At 39.9% G+C, this 16,570-nt stretch overlaps 1 protein-coding gene across 6 annotated transcripts in view; it reads right to left on the reverse strand.

Moving 5' to 3' along the window:
- Positions 1 to 16,570, reverse strand: part of RAPGEF6 (Rap guanine nucleotide exchange factor 6) — a 138,316-nt gene that overhangs the window by 26,767 nt on the left and 94,979 nt on the right. For 4 of the 6 annotated variants that reach the window (XM_082324318.1, XM_082324322.1, XM_082324317.1 and 1 more), the window contains exons 15-23: positions 16,075 to 16,278; positions 15,242 to 15,350; positions 10,248 to 10,491; positions 9,762 to 9,919; positions 8,656 to 8,670; positions 5,971 to 6,211; positions 4,435 to 4,818; positions 2,131 to 2,342; positions 1,112 to 1,235 (exon numbers count right to left, since the gene is read on the reverse strand). In XM_082324318.1, coding sequence (XP_082180444.1) covers positions 1,112 to 1,235; positions 2,131 to 2,342; positions 4,435 to 4,818; positions 5,971 to 6,211; positions 8,656 to 8,670; positions 9,762 to 9,919; positions 10,248 to 10,491; positions 15,242 to 15,350; positions 16,075 to 16,278 — 1,691 coding nt within the window. The remainder of the gene's footprint in view (positions 1 to 1,111; positions 1,236 to 2,130; positions 2,343 to 4,434; positions 4,819 to 5,970; positions 6,212 to 8,655; positions 8,671 to 9,761; positions 9,920 to 10,247; positions 10,492 to 15,241; positions 15,351 to 16,074; positions 16,279 to 16,570) is intronic. The other 2 variants (XM_082324321.1, XM_082324319.1) reach the window with 1 other exon arrangement.

The following is a 16,570-nucleotide window of genomic DNA, read 5'->3' on the forward strand; positions in this document are numbered from 1 at the left end:
ATCGAAGACAATTACAACTGCACAGGTGACCTCTCAACTGGAATTTAGTTAGGGCTTGTACAAAGCACACTTCACCCAAGGAACTGTCCATTAAGCTTCCTCTGTGCTCTGCTCACTCCGCGGTGTTCAGAGAGCTCTCCGCTGCTGGCCAGACACTGCTTGGGGATACACACGTAATAGATGACTCAAAAGACTACCCTGTCATTTTTTGAAGTAGAAACCATGCAGTGATTCAGCACAGGTCATCATCTTGTCACCAACTCCCCACCTGAACTGCATCCTGAGGGGTTTTTGTCTGGCCCATTAGTTCGAGAGGCAAACTAACAGCGCAAGGAAAGGACAACAAAACCTTTCTCAGCAGGGATCTACAGGCATCAGGACCCTTCACGGACACAATGGAGTCGCTGATGCTTTTACTTCAGGCCAGTGGGAAGCAAACAGATGCAGGAAATTATTTAGTTCCACTAAATATAATCTGGAGCTAATCAGCACCAGATTAGAAGTCGTGGTGCTTTTATTCTGCAGTTTGTTAACACAGAGCCTGATGGTATTATGCAACAGGGAAAAAACAAACAAACAAAAAAACCACACAAAGAAAAAATAAAACAAGAAAACACCCTCCACCTGTTTACAGCCTGAACATGTCAAATATTATGTAGGTGGAGCAAGCTGTGTTTAGAACAAATAAAAAAAATATTTTGTTTTTAATAAGCTATCAGTGGAGTTTTATTTTGAAGCAACATTTCAGATTTATACATGGGTGATTTAGGTGCTTTTTATATATATATATATATATGATTTCCTCCCTAATATTGTACCTCTCCCAAAACTCTACTGATACTAACATGTTATTTAGCAAAAATATGAATCATTAAAATTAGAACCTATTCTTCCTTGCTTTTTGAAGACAACAAATTGGTTTAGTAGTCATTAAAAGCAGGTCTTGGAAGCACCAATTGCATTGCCATAACTTGATAAAGATTACGGTTCTGATGGTAAATGTCAATGGTAAGTCACACAATGAAATATTAACACACTGATGCACACACAAATCCAGATCCCTACCCACGCTGAGACACCTTCAATCCTACTGTCTTTCTAAATTGCACACCTTTGTCTGAACATTACAGCCGGATCCATGTTTGCTGAGGTCATTCTGACAACTTGGCGAATTTCTTTGGCAATCATTCTGAGTTTCTCAAAATTTACCAGGCCATCCACTTTAGAATCATTTCCTGTATAATTGAAACACACACACAGATATGAAAAAAAAAGAGAGTAAGAAACACTGTTTTAGTGGGCAATGTGTTTCTAAGTCCCCCACGTTACCCTTCCTCCCTCCCTCCCTGCCCCTCCATGAACAAAACTGCTTTAATCAAAATAGCAAGAAAACAGGAAACTGGTAAAACACAAATGACAATCAGGCCCACTCAGACTACCTAGCATTGCTCTTGTTAATCTGTTTCTGAAGTAACAAGTATTAGTAGGAGGAAAAAGGAGTAAGCGAACTATGCCCAAATTCATTGGCATAGACGTTAAAATAATATAAATATAGAAAGGACATCAACAGTGTTCACATTCTGAAATTAGTTCAAATAGTTCTGAAACATCACAACCAAGAATTGGGCGTATTTGGAAATGCTTAACACCTTAACCAATTGTGAACAGAACTTTGTGTAAAAGGAACAAAATGGAAACGTTTAAACAAAAACCCTTGAAAATGCTGAAAGCAAGAGTAGGAGGTGTTATATCATCGTAGCTGTCTGAAAGCCACAACATGGAACAAAAACCTAGAAATATCGCAGCAACACGTTTTTGTAAGAGAAATGTATTTGAAGTAGTGTAACTACCAGTTAGCACGCTCACCTACTCTTCCATCATCAGGTTTAACCTGATGAAGATTAAGCATTGCTTTTAAAATATTAAAAATAAGCATTTAATTTTTGGCTAGGATCAGTCTCTTCCATTATGCATTCAGAGTTCCATTTTATTTTACTCCTACAAAGGACACATCAAAAGCATCCTACTGGCAGCAGCTTCTTTTAAACATTTGTTGAATCACGGAGCACTGAAGAAAGGGCTAAAGAATATTCAATGCTTAGTTTATTATTTCTTTATGTTTGACATTACCTTCATGCAGAAATGTGATATCCTTCTTGACAACAGGAAAAAGTGGAATAATTGGAGGCTGCATGCTCTGGCTGCTAAGGATGTTGCGGTATTTTGCCATGTTTCGAGATGGATCAAAAAGATCTTGAAGGTCTCTGAGGTGCTTTTCATACTTGCTCGGTAACTTTTCCCAAGTGCCTCTGAGACGTGCTACTGGTGCTAGATTTAACCCGCTGTAAGGCAGACACATTTTGTTATTAGCTGTTAGAGGAATCATTACCTTTCATAAGGAAGTGAAGGGTTGTTTTTTTGTTTTAAGAATTAAAAATAGCTTTCACAAGGTTAACTATAAAGCTGGGTGAACGCCAGGCTGCAAGTTCACCACAATAAACCTCTGCTGTTCACTCTTGTGACCATGTGAAAAAGAGAACTGTAAAAAGCCTGACTGCTTCCTATTCACAAGGTACAAATTTCAAGTTAGCCTGCCAAAACAAGCTCTCTGTAACACAGTACTGATGCCCATTTAATTTAAGAACCGCTTCTCTCCTGTAAAAATGTATACCACAATAAGGACAGAAAGGGTGAAAAATTAATGAGGTGAATACACGGCTACAGTAGCAAGTGAAAACAGTGCACAGCTTATCCCAAGCAAAAGTAGCAAGACTTAAGAGGAGTACGTTTGGAGCATTTGTAAATGAGCACCGACAGACTGAGAATTAGAAGCAGCAGACATGCTAAAACTTGCTATTGTGTCCTCATTCTCATTAAGTAAAAATATATCCAGAATTATCTGGATGCAATTAAAAAAAAAAATAAAAAATAAAATATATCCATCCTCCCTATCATAATTTGTCACCAACTTTGCTCAAGAAATTTTGCAATGACTGCAAAGTCCTTGTAGCTGCAGAACTGGAAAGTGATATTCTCCAGCATTCATTAATAAATCCAGAACCATACAATTACTGAATTTGCTATTCTAAGAAGATTTTCTCTCATTTTGAAAGCTTCAAAAATTTATTTTGTAAAATAAATAAAAATTTATTTTGTATTTGTTTTCATACAGATTTCTCTCCATGCTATTGTCAAACCACAAAGCCTTCTCTCATGTGAAAAATCAAACATATGCCACCACACATTCTTCTTTTACATGCTGCATTAGGATGGTTATCTTCCTATTTCATGAAACATATGGCATCGTATTGATATGCAAGGCAAGGCAAGGCAAGAAAAAGAACCTCTGTGGCATATGCTAACAAAAACATATTTCTCTGGAAATAAGGATAAAACAAAAGCTAATTTATTTGCTTTTTTTTTTTTTTTGACCAAAGACCACTTCAGTCATGGCCTGATTAGACTTAACTGACAAGCAGAAGAGTAATTTCTCCACCTACAATAAACCATGAGAAATTAGGGAGCAGAATACAGAAATTAGATTCAATACCCACTCGCGCATTCACCATGTAATGAGTAGCCACAGCCTCAATGGTTGCCCAGTACCCTTTAAGGAAATTCATGAATTCTTTAATGTATGACTAAACAGCAGCCAATACCATTTGATAAACTGTCTAGACATGGAACAAAATATTTAAAAATGGTATTTTCAAAGAGAGTGCTGGTGCTGGGACACAGCATGAATCCAGATCTTTGCCTGATGAATCACAGTGCCTTTTTTTTTCCCCCCTTTTTTTAAAAAAAAAAAAAAAAAAAAAGTAAAACCTGGGCATAAGACAATTGCAAATTAAGAAAATGCTGAACTCATGCTGTTAAAGTAGCATCAGAAGAGAAAGTCTACATGTGCAAATGAAGAGGAAAAAAAAGAGAAGCAAGCAGATGACAGGAAAGAATGAAAAGGAAAATTAAACTAAAACAAGACTGATTTGAGGAAGTCCTTACAATGAAAGGAAGAAATAAAGTAATCTCATCATCGCAGACATGACTCAGTGCACACTGAGAAAGTAACAATGACTGAAAAAAGAAGGGAAATTGGGTGCCAGAATCACAGAAAATGACAGCAATGTTCAGGCAGGTTTCTCAAGTTCATCAATCAAACAGTGCTTTTGTCCAAACCTTCTCTTTCCCTGCTAGGTAACAGTCACATCAACCACTGCAATAAGACTGAACTTCGAAGCTGAGGAAGGAAAAGACTGCAGCGACAATACATCTCTTTGTACAGCCTGGCTTTTGAAAAGCTTGGTAATTCCCTTAAAACCACCCGGCACCATCAGCAATCTGTTCAGGATATACCTATTTCTTTTTGTTCCGTTTAGATTAACAGAATTGCCTTTGACAGCACAAATCAGATCTGACAAATAGGAAGTGTTTTACCTTATAACTGCGAACATGGAATTGAAGTTCTTGCATTCTCGACAGTGAAGGGCAATTTTAATGAAATGCTTAATAATCTTCATTCTTTTGAGTTGGTTGGACTCTGCTAAAATTTCCATGGCAACCCAGAACGTCTCTTGATTTATGACATCCTCAAACTGCTTCAGGTGAGCATTTCCTGTTTTGGAGTCCAGCTTATAAAGGTCATCGATATATTCTGTAGGCTCAATATTGCGAAATAGCTCAAAGTCTCTCATGGAAAGCTGAGTGGCGACCTCAATGGTGCTCAGCTGTAGAAGGGAAATTTGGCTTTCTCTCAGTAGCTCTTGAGCATCCTCATCTGAGCATAAGGTCTCTGTCTCCATATTGTTTTTTAGATAATACCTGAAGAATAATTGAGTTACAATAAAACATTAGAGATGCTCTTCAGAGGGTTTGTGAACACAAAGACATTGAACTACACCAATCAACGTGGACATTACTGACACCGCAGAGGTGTTTACGTGACAGTATTTCTGCGTTACTGTTGACAAGTGTAAGAGGCACTAACTGCCAGTGTAAGAGGCAAAGACAGAGGCAAGAATGGACAGCATAACCTTGTACTTTAGTGAGTATAAAATACCATCATTACTGAAGTAAAAAAACATTTCAAAAGCTGTTTTAATCTACCTCTTTGCTAATATTTTCTATACTGTGCTCCGTAATATGCTGTAGCTTTCACCTTCAGAAAAAGGTCAGTTACTTTTCCATTTGTAAACTCAGCAGTGAAGTAACGTTTTAAATACACATTAGTCCTGAGAAATCTCTTGTTAATGTATTTCTCCATTTCTTACCCAAATTTAGTGTTGTTTCTTACATAAATTTAGTGTGGCATATTAATATTTACATGAAGCACATAGTATTCAGGAAATGAAAATGTATCTGGAAAATTCATTTCCATGGTCCCAAGCAGATCACTTTCAGATACACAAAAGTTAACTCCTCATACATTCCCTCTGTTGCCTAGCAAAGAAGACTGAAGAATTTTTTACTTAATAAACTTTCTCCTGGTATGGATCAGGTCATCAGACAAAACTGAAGCACTTAACATTTCAGAAACATTCGTAACAGTTTACATAAAAAAAAATGGAAGAATTTATCTCAGGTTAGTATCAGTTCATTGCAACATGACATCACTGAGAAAGAAATTAATCGTATGTTTTAATCCTGAAGTACATGTGGAAAAGCGTCAGACAAATATAACTTTTTTCTTTTTAAGTGTAAGCCACTATATACGTTATCCTGATCTGCTAAATTTAGTTGTCATCAAGCAAGCTTGCTGCAGATTTGTGCAGGGGTTTTTTGGGTGCAGAAGAGGAAGGCGAAACAAGGAAGAAAAGAGGAGAGAAGTGTAAGTTACTGACATTTACTTGCTTGTTCTTCTAATAGAAACCTGTCTATTTTAATTAAAACATCCTTCCCCAATGTTTCTTTCAGATGTTTCAATCCTAAAAGGCAAATAAATCCAAACCAAAATCGCAATAAGGGCCCATTTACCGTCCATTGAGTTGAATCCTGTCAGCCAATTTTGAGAACTGATCTGGGAGTCTCCGTTGTTTGATGACTCCCTCGGGGCTGACAGACACTTCGCAGAGGGAGTATGTCTCCGGGGCTCCCGTCAAGTTGAATTCGTGGACGGCGTGACTCACAACCTCTTTTGCTGTAGTGTCTTTGCTGATGATGATGTAACAACTCTGCTGATCTGCTTTGAAAACCCTTATTACTTGATCCGGAATATCTAAAATAACAGAATAGCACCTTTAATGTATGAAGTTACTTATCCCTTGAAAAGACACAAGGTCAATTTACTGTCTCATTTGATAGCCAGAAAACAAAAAGCAGCTAGCAAGAAAAAAAGCCATGCTGGACTTGATAAATATTCATTAAAATATTCAGTTGTTTCCTTCAACTTTGAGAGGAAAAAAGAGGACTCTTCTCCTTTCTGCATTTCCACAACTCAATTACTTTATCATCGCATGACCACAATCAAAGTACAAGACATCTAGATATATTACTAAGCAGTACACTGGCCTTCTCAGCATGTCTCGAAAACTTCAGCAGCATCATTCCTCCTTTGGCTCTTTTATACAAACGTTGCAAGAGCCAGAATCAACATGCGTGCAAGGGTACCCTGCCTGGGGACAGGAAGGCATCGAGCACGCATGGATGGGCTGCAGGCAGGAGGACGTGAAGTGGAAAGGAGATTTGGTTGCTCCCATAACTAGCTGCAAACTTTTACGCTCCCTCTCACCCTGAAGGAACTAAGCTGCTGCCAGCAGTTAATTCTTTGGCTAGCGTACTTATTCATAGCACATTTTATGTATTATAAATGCATTAGAGAACAGCTTTATCTGAAGCAGCCTACAGCAGGAAATAAATATCTAAAGAAACATACGTTTAATCTACAGCTTGATGACTGGAAATAATGCGCTCCATTACTTATTACAGAAGGCTTGGTTTTCAAAATAAAACTGATTGGGGAAAAAAAAAAAAATGTCGAGAGTCAGAGCGCACACTAATTTAAAATTCAGGGAAGCACGGTTTTTCCCCTCCCTAAACCATGAAGACTAAGACTTCCCAAGTTTTCTGCAGACCTGGGAAGGTGGGAGGCTCTTGCTTAGCCCTCAGCCACATCTTCAGAGCCTGCAGCTATTCAAAAACCACGTTGGAGGCAGATGTGCCATTAACTCCGGCATCAGAGATTCACAGTGAGAGAAGTGAAGGGGTGTTATTACAGCAACAGCCCCCAAAACAGCCCTTCACTTCTCACCCTGTTATTTGACCAGCCTTTAATAACTTCAGCAATAAGTGCCAAATCTGTGGATTGAGGTATGCGACCTGCCACCGAGGAGAGCCCCCAGCTTGCCGGGCAGGGCAGCCAGTGCCACGGGGAGGTAATGACCAGGTGTCCCTCTGCCCGAGGGGAATCGGCACTTCTGCCAGGTGAATCATCCTGCCCGGCTGTCCATCGAGGTCCTCCCAGCAGCAGCTCTCTGAGCACTGAGTTTTACCCCATCACCTATACGTTAATTTTTCTCTGTCAAAATCCACTGCTTAAGGAAGAAATGAAGATCTCTCTTAATGGGGCAGTGACCTTGGGGTTATTTTTTCTTACATCAGGACTTAATGGTGTTATGGGGGCAAGTAGCAGGAATTTCAGGGAAAAAAGTAAGCAGGTAATTCATGATCCAGCATCAAAAGTTTCTGCCCATTGGAAAAAAAGAAAGCCTCAACATCAGCTGTAAATAAACTGGAAGATGGGAAGAAATAGGGTGTTAAAAAAAAAATTCTACTAACAATTTCATTGTTATGACTATCACATTACCAGAATACCACCATTAATAGTTGGGGACTAGTTGAATTTGAAAAGCTCCATGCATACATGAATGGGGGCAATAGAAGCAAAAAAATAAATATTATATAGTTATTTCAGAGTGGAAGTGGTGAAAATAACACATTGAATAATTTGGGAAATGCCTACACTCATAAAAATCATAATAAATGAACAGAAGAGGCTAACATCTACATCTTAGTATCAACATACCTAAAACCCAGAATACACTCAAGGTATAAAACCAAAAATTGAGAAGTAATTCAGGGTGGAGGGGGAAAGAAAAACTTAGTGTAACTTGTGACAGGTGAGGGAAACTTATATTACAAGCATATGTCTGTCTTCATGGTCTTTGCTTTTAAGCAAGTAAATATTAATAAAAATTATTTTCTTATGCATTATTCAGCTTGTGTTGACAATACAAAACACATTTCAAGTTTGCATGCACATAGTTTTTGCATGCACGTAATTTGAGTTATACAGAGTCCAACAGGAGAACAAACTAAATCTCAAACTACGTTATCATCTAAAACTTCAGTTTCTATAAAAGGGATGTAAGCAACTTCATTCCTTTAAAGCAAGGTCACAGAGAAGCAAAGCAACCTGCCAAGGATCATTCAGCGTGTTGGTGGCAGAAATGGGAACACAACGCAGGTCTCAGCTTCAGTACAACACTGTGCCTGAAGGAGAACCTATGGATTTGTTTTATTTTAGGGAAGTTTACAGGACACAGGACTATCTAATGCCCTAACAGTAATAACTATGTCAATGCAACATATGAAAGTGTTAAGTTTAACAGGCAAGCCATGCAATATTAAGGTCTACAGGATGCTATACATCAGGATACTTACAGTAAAACCCAACAGCTGCGGGCAGGAAAAAAAGAAAAAAACTGTGTCAAGACCAAATCAAGATTTAGATGTTTACAAAACTTATCAAGTGTATGTAGTACACTGTCAGAAATATTTTGGTTTTCTCTGCCATTAAAAAATGACAGCATATTTGTTATAGTAAACTTAAAGTAAAGGTAAGAAGGCCTAGTTATCAACATTTTGTATTACACAATAACTTGTATAGTATTAAGTGAAGATTCTTAGAGAACATGTGTGTAGCTCTCATGCAGACAGCAAGAACCTGGATTTGCAGCAAAAAGGGAACTTATTTGCTATGGATATTTATGCACTTGATAGGATATATCTGTGTACGTCCCTTTTAAAGGGGAAATCTGCAAGTTTACATAAACATAAGTAAGTCATAGCCACAAGGCACTTTACAGAATATGTAATTATGCACAGAACCTACACTTGAAATAGTAAAACAAGATTCTGACTTGACGTGTTTACAGGCAGCTGCATATAACAACAAATGCCTCCCGCAGCCACCCCATAAACTGTATTCCTACAGTAATAGCAATGAAAGCATAGACTACACATCTCAAAACATTTTTCAGTTTTTCAGACATACAGTTGAATACACGTAATGTTTGTAAAACATTAAACATTAATATCGCTATGTTGGTACCACAGCAGTCCTATTCTATCCACAATACTGCTTGAAATATATATTCAAAGATGGTGGATGGACAAGTCAAATCACCAGGAGTACAGGTATTGGCACATGAGGTGACAAAAAAAAAAAGATGACAAAAGAGAAATATGCAGACAAGGACAATCTGCTTCCGCCAGAGCTCTGGGAAACTCCTGTAAATCAAAGACTCTCAGAGGTGGCAAAATACATTTCTTTGTCAAAACAAGCCAAGTGTCACATTACAAAAAAAGCAGGCGAAAGGCACAGGCAGTTTGGATTTTCAGCAAATCTCCAGTTTGGACCTGTTAGGGCCACAAGATAAACAGGTAACTGCACTCGGGATGTTTGATGCTGGTAAAAGACATAATTTTCCCCCTGAACCAGCTGCCTTGTAATCATCCTGTAAATCAAGCTAATGCTGCTCTTTTACCTGAAGGATTAGAGAAATCCAGAATGCTAGTTGTAGGCTGCAACAGGTCAGGGCTACTGGATGAGAGCGTTCCTGGAATAGGCATGATGGCCAAGCTGTGTCTGCACTGCCGAGTCCCAACAATGCTGTCGTCCTGCGACTGGCTCACACTACCATCACTGCAAAACAATTTTGTTTCAGTTATGTGCATTAAGCTCCTCACATTCATCTTGGGATGAATGAAACTACGAAAAATAATGGCACTCAGATGTTTTAATTACACAGCGTAGACAGGCTTTCAAAACAAGGACAGAGGAAAAGCATACTTAAAAGTGTTCGCTGGGAGAGAAAAGATATTTTGGTCTTGTTCTGCATTTATGGATCAGATTTGCTGCATTTTTTTAAAAGCATAAGCAACATAGACGTAATGACTGAAGATATTAAGCAACTAAAACATCACAACTTAGTAAGAAACAATTACTTTTTGACCAGAAGAGTCTGACAAACCTGAACAGCTTTGGAGGCAAGATGCTGAATCGGGTCTTGTCCAAAATTTTCCTGATTCTATTTCTCCCACCAGATACAGTGTTTGCTTTCATTTTCTTGTTTCCTTTTTCACGGGGAAACATCTGTTCCACATCTCCAGGCATATCTGGGATAGAATAACGGTTGTTTTTCTTTTCTGCAATTTTTGGAATATGTGGAATTCCATTCTTCTCTTGTCCTATCCTGCAGAGCAGCTCCTTAAACACTGTAAGAGAAGACACAATCATTGTCATTTACCTTTGCACACTAAAAGTTCACAGTGAATTCTTCTTCCCCTCAAACCTTTTGCTTTCCACATCCCTGCAGAAAAAGTGAACCAAAGAGTTACAAAACAGGCAATACATTGTGTTTTAATTTTGATTTTAAGAGTGTGTGTCTTTTCCCATTAAAGTTTTGCTTTTCATTACCTTGGCAGAAACAGTAACCCCTAAATGTTCAATAAAAACGATCAAACATTCTGCATAGCAGAGTTCTCCTAACTACTTTTGAAATTAGCACATATCACAGCAAATTTAATAGACCTCGTCTACTGTTACCGGATAGATAAGAGGAAAACATTGCGTTCATGGCAATCAGCTATATGTATTTATTGACTTTTTTGTCTGCATCTTTTAGGTAATGGAGTGCAGATGCTTCCTCAAGAATAACTGCAAGACAGACTGCCTTTGTTTGCTTTTAGTAATACTACTGAACAGAAGCTGCATCAAATTTCCTATTGCTTTTATCAAACAAATCCAGTCTATTACCAACACTGACATTCCTGAAGATATAATTCCATGGAAAAGATAGTGCTTATGTTCTTTGTGTTTCTTCCCACATATAAAAGGTGAAAACAAATTGTTTGAATTGGTTTATCAATACAAACTATTTTTTAAAGATCTTTTAAAAATCTTTTTAAATATTTTTAAATCACTCAAGTCAGAAATTCAGTATTTTTTGTCAAAAACATGGTGATAGTAGGAGAATGCAGAACTGTACACAGTGAATTTCTCAGATTGTCCCTATGAGCAAGACAACCAGGACTTTCTGTGTAAGAAGTCCCAAACAAATTGCATATTTCTATTAGGTAACAAAATTTAAGGCTACAAGCCTTCACAGTATAGATTCAAATGCAAGAATTGCTCATTGTCAGCACCAGACGCTTAGCACTCAATTAAAAAGACGGGATAATAAGTATCACTGTTGAAAAAATGCTTCAAGATATGAATTCATTAAAATGTATCAGGGACATCACCCTGAAATTATATCGGCTAGGAGGAAGGGAAGGGGTTAGAATCCACTGGTAAATGTACGTTGCTTACATTTATAACACAAATGAACAATCTATCACTGCCTCAGTTATGCTTTACTTTATGTCATTTCACATTAGTCTGAACCACCAGTTACCATAGTTGTTTTATGCTTTTTTGGAATTAGAGAACCATAGAATCTTTTAGGTTGGAAAAGACCTTTAAGATCATCAAGTCCAACCATTAACCTATCACTGCCAAGTCCACCACTAAACCATGTCCCGAAGCACCACATCTACACGTCTTTTAAATACCTCCAGGGATGGAGACTCAACCACTGCCCTGGGCAGCCTGTGCCAGTGCCTGACTGCCCTTTCGGTGAAGAAGTTTTTCCTAATATCCAACTTAAACCTCCCCTGGCACAGCTTGAGGCTGTTTCCTCTTGTCCTATTGCTTGTTACTTGGGAGAAGAGACCGACCCCCACCTCGCTACAGCCTCCTTTCAGGCAGTTGTACAGAGTGATGAGGGCTCTCCTCTTCTCCAGACTAAACAACCCCAGCTCCCCCAGCTGCTCCTCATAAGACTTGTGCTCCAGACCCTTCACCAGCCTCACTGCCCTTCTCTGGCCACGCTCCAGCACCTCCATGTCCTTCTTGTAGTGAGGGGCCCAAAACCGAACACAGCACTCGAGGTGCGGCCTCACCAGTGCCAAATACAGGGGGATGATCACTGCTCTAATCCTGCTGGCCACACTATTCCTGATAGAAGCCAGGATGTCATTGCCCCTCTTGGCCACCTGAGCACTCTGCTGGCTCATGTTCAGGCAGCTGCCAACCAACACCCCCAGGTCCTTTTCCACCAGGCAGCTCTCCAGCCACTCCTCCCCCAGCCTGTAGCGTTGCATGGGGTTGTTGTGACCCAAGTGCAGGACCCGGCACTGAGCCTTGTTGAACCTCGTACAGTTGGCCTTGGCCCAATGATCCAGCCTGTCCGGATCCCTCTGCAGAGCCTTCCTATCCTCCAGCAGATCAACACTCCCACCCAGTTTTGTGTCATCTGCAAACTTACTGAGGGTGCACTCAATCCCCTCATCCAGGTCACTGATAAAGATATTAAACAGAACTGGCCCCAGTACTGAGCCCTGGGGAACACCACTTGCGACCAGCCGCCAACTGGATTTAACTCCATTCACCACAACTCTTTGGGCCTGGCCATCCAGCCAATTTTTTACCCAGTGAAGAATACGCCCGTCCAAGCCATGAGCAACCAGTTTCTCCAGGAGAACGCTGTGGGAAATGGTGTCAAAGGCTTTACTGAAGTCCAGGTAGACAAGATCCACAGCCTTTCCCTCATCCACTAAGTGGGTCACCTTGTCATAGAAGGAGATCAGGTTAGTCAAGCAGGACCTGCCTTTCATAAACCCATACTGACTGGGCCTGATCACCTGGTTGTCCCATACATGCCGAATGATGGCACTCAAGATGATCTGCTCTATGACCTTCCCCGGCACCGATGTCAGCCTGACAGGACTGTAGTTCCCCAGATCCTCCTTCTGGCCCTTCTTGTTGATGGACATCACATTTGCTAACCTTCAGTCAACCGGGACCTCCCCGGTGAGCCAGGACTGCTGATAAATGATGGAAAGTGGCTTGGTGAGCACTTCTGCCAGCTCCCTCAGTCCCCTCGGATGGATCCCATCCAGCCCCATAGACCTGAGTGTGCCTAAGTGGTGTAGCAGGTTGCTGACCATTTCCCCTTAGATTATGAGTGCTTCATTCTGCTCCCCATCCCTGTCTTCCAGCTCAGGGGGCTGGGTACCCTGAGAACAACTGGTCTGACTGTTAAAGACTGAGGCAAAGAAGGTATTAAGTACCTCAGCCTTTTCCTCATCCTTTGTCACTATGTTTCCCCTGCATCCAATAAAGGAGGGAGATTCTCCTTAGCCCTCCTTTTGTTGCTAATGTATTTACAGAAACATTTTTTGTTGTCTTTTACAGCAGTAGACAGATAAGTTCTAGTTGAGCTTCATCCCTTCTAATTTTCTCCCTGCATAACCTCACAACATCCTTGTAGCCCTCCTGAGTGGCCTGCCCCTTCTTCCAACGCTCATAAACTCTCCTTTTTTTTTCCTGAGTTCCAGCCAAAGCTCTCTGTTCAGCCAGGCCAGTCCTCTTCCCTGCTGGCTTGTCTTTTGGCACATGGGGATGGCCTGCTCCTGCGCCTTTAAGATCTCCTTCTTGAAGAACATCCACCCTTTCTGGGCTCCTTTGCCCTTCAGGACTGCCTCCCAAGGGACTCTGTCAACCAGGCTCCTAAACAGGCCAAAGTCTGCCTTCCAGAAGTCCAAGGTAGCAGTTCGGCTGACCCCCCTCCTTACTTCTCCAAGAATCAAAAACTCTATCATGTTGTGATTGCTGTGCCCAAGACAGCTTCCAGCCGTCACATCACCCACCAGTCCTTCTCTGTTTGCAAACAGCATGACCAGTGGGCGCCTTCCCTAGTCAGCTCGCTCACCAGCTGTGTCAGCAAGTTCTCTTCCACACACTCCAGGAACCTCCTAGACTGTTTCCTCTCTGCTGTGTTGTATTTCCAGCAGGCATCTGGTAAGTTGTAGTCCCCCAGGAGAACAAGGGCTAACGATTGTGAGACTTCTCCCAGCTGCTTACAGAATACTTCATCTGCCTCTTCATCCTGGTTGGGTGGGCTGTAACAGACTCCCACCAGGATATCTGCCTTGTTGGCCTTCCCCCTGATTGTCACACATAAACACTCAACCCTGTTGTCACCATCATTAAGCTCTGGACAGTGAAAACACTCCCTAACGTAGAGGGCTACCCCACTGCCTCTCCTTCCTTGCCTGTCCCTTCTGAAGAGTTTACCGCCATCCATTGCGGCACTCCAGTTGTGCGAGTCATCCCACCATGTTTCCACGAGAGCAACTATATCATAGTTTTCCTATTATGCTAATAGGAAACTGCTAGGATCTTGAAATTTTTTATCTACACAGTGATAAACAGAAAATAATAATTGAAAAGAAAATCAATAGTGAACAGGGGCAGCTAACTGGAGGAGGAAAATAAAAAAAGGAAACCATCAGGTCTCAGATACAACTACAGAGGAAGGAGCTATCTTGTGCACAGTCTCGTTCTTTCTGTAGCTATGATTATTCTGTTGCCTGAACGGGATTATGGAAAAAGAACAGATGGTTTGACTGAGATTTTAAAGAGGTATTTATGTGTTTATATTCACATTGACAATTAAAAGCCAACATTTATATGTCATACTGCTTTTTATATCCCCTTTTCAATTTTGGATATAAAGGCAATTTATCCTATCATTCTTATAGCCATTATAAAAAGTTTTACGAAAGCCCAGTTTTACATTTTTGCTGTTTCTTGGCAAAAATATTTTGGCCCAGATCCCTTGGCGCTGTTTCAGCCATATCGCATGAAGGGACACTAAAGCCGCTTAAACAGTCATTTGAGGATTTCTCAGGAGTAAAGAGCTGGCTATGCTGGCTTTGTGCCACTCAACGTGCAGCCCTTGGCAGGCAAGAACTTATCTGAGCAAACGGAGGCACAATGAGGGGACTTCTGCACAACTTTTCACTCCTAGAGCAAGTCAGAAAAAAAGAAAGGTGGAAATCTCATTGCATTTCTAACACCAGAAAGACTGGAGTTTTTCTTCACATACACAAAAATACATCATATATAAAGTCTACTCACCAAAAATGTTTGTTTTTACAGTTATGGAGAGATGAGTGTTGTTCCTTAAGATTTCCAGAGCTTTTACAAAGGTTATGTTCTCAAAATTCTGTCCATTTACTTCCATTATCTTTAAGAAGAAATAAAAAATGAACTATTAGGAGAACAACTGTTTACAACAGAGTTACAAATACAAAGGTGATAATACAGGCATGCGAACTTTCCAGAAATTATCATATCATCTTTACAGCAGTTGTAGAATGAAAACATTCCTCGTAAAATAACTATTTTCATCGTGTCAGTGAAGTTATATCCTGCAAACAAGCCAGGACCTCCATTTCCCCCTGACATATGCTTTAACCAAATTTATTTTCTGTGATAACATGACATTCTTGCAATTAGGAACTGCACCCGAATCAAAAATGGTGGATCATGAACCTCAGAACTGCTATTACAACAGAGGCCAGATCTTCACCTGGTGTGAACTGTCATTGTTCCACCAGCCTCAGTAAACTGGGATGATTTACACCAGGTGGGAATCAATCCAACAAAACAATCTGATAGCTTCAACTTAACCACATCTCCGATCAGAAAGTTTCCTAAATAACCACAATTCTGTTTCTTTTCCCATTCTGGAAATATTTACATATTTTAAATATTTTGAAAACTATTTAATAGAAACCCATTTAACACATGGAAACTGAACCTAAACTGTGGCATTTACAAGAGAATACTAACCAGTTGTCTGCTTTTAGTAAACAGCATATTCTTTTTGTTGGGAACACTACAGTTGGTTGAACCAGAATTTTTTTTAATAAGAGATGGATATTTTAAATTAACTTTATGCTTTTTACCTGATCACCACGCTTGAGTCCAGCTTCTGCTGCTTTACTGCCCATTTCCACAGTCTCTACAAAAATACCAAAACCCTTGTCGCTTCCTCCAAGGAGGCTGAAAAACAGTGGCGAATCTCTAGAAGGTTTTTGCAGGGTAATTTGTCTCCATTTTGCTTTGGCAGCACAGGCAATATTCAGCAATCTGAGATGTCCTTTCATTTTCTGTAACACAGAAGACACAAAATGAAGAAATGGAAAAACAGTTGTGAAAAAAACCCCAAGTGCCAGAAAAAGGACTTACGATGCCATGTATCCAAGTCTTACTAAATAAAGCTTGTCCTCTTTTGCAGTAATGCAAAAACATATAAATGAGTGCCATATGTACTATTTTATATGGGCTTTATGTCTAAATGTATATTTAAGAACAAATATGTCCATGTTAAAAGCCATTTATTGACTGTTAAGACATGTAGACTACAATGTGTTAGTCACTGGTAACACACTGGAAAATGAC

This window comes from Platalea leucorodia (genome assembly GCF_965183815.1).
Source record: "Platalea leucorodia genome assembly, chromosome: 11".
NCBI lineage: Eukaryota > Metazoa > Chordata > Aves > Pelecaniformes > Threskiornithidae > Platalea > Platalea leucorodia.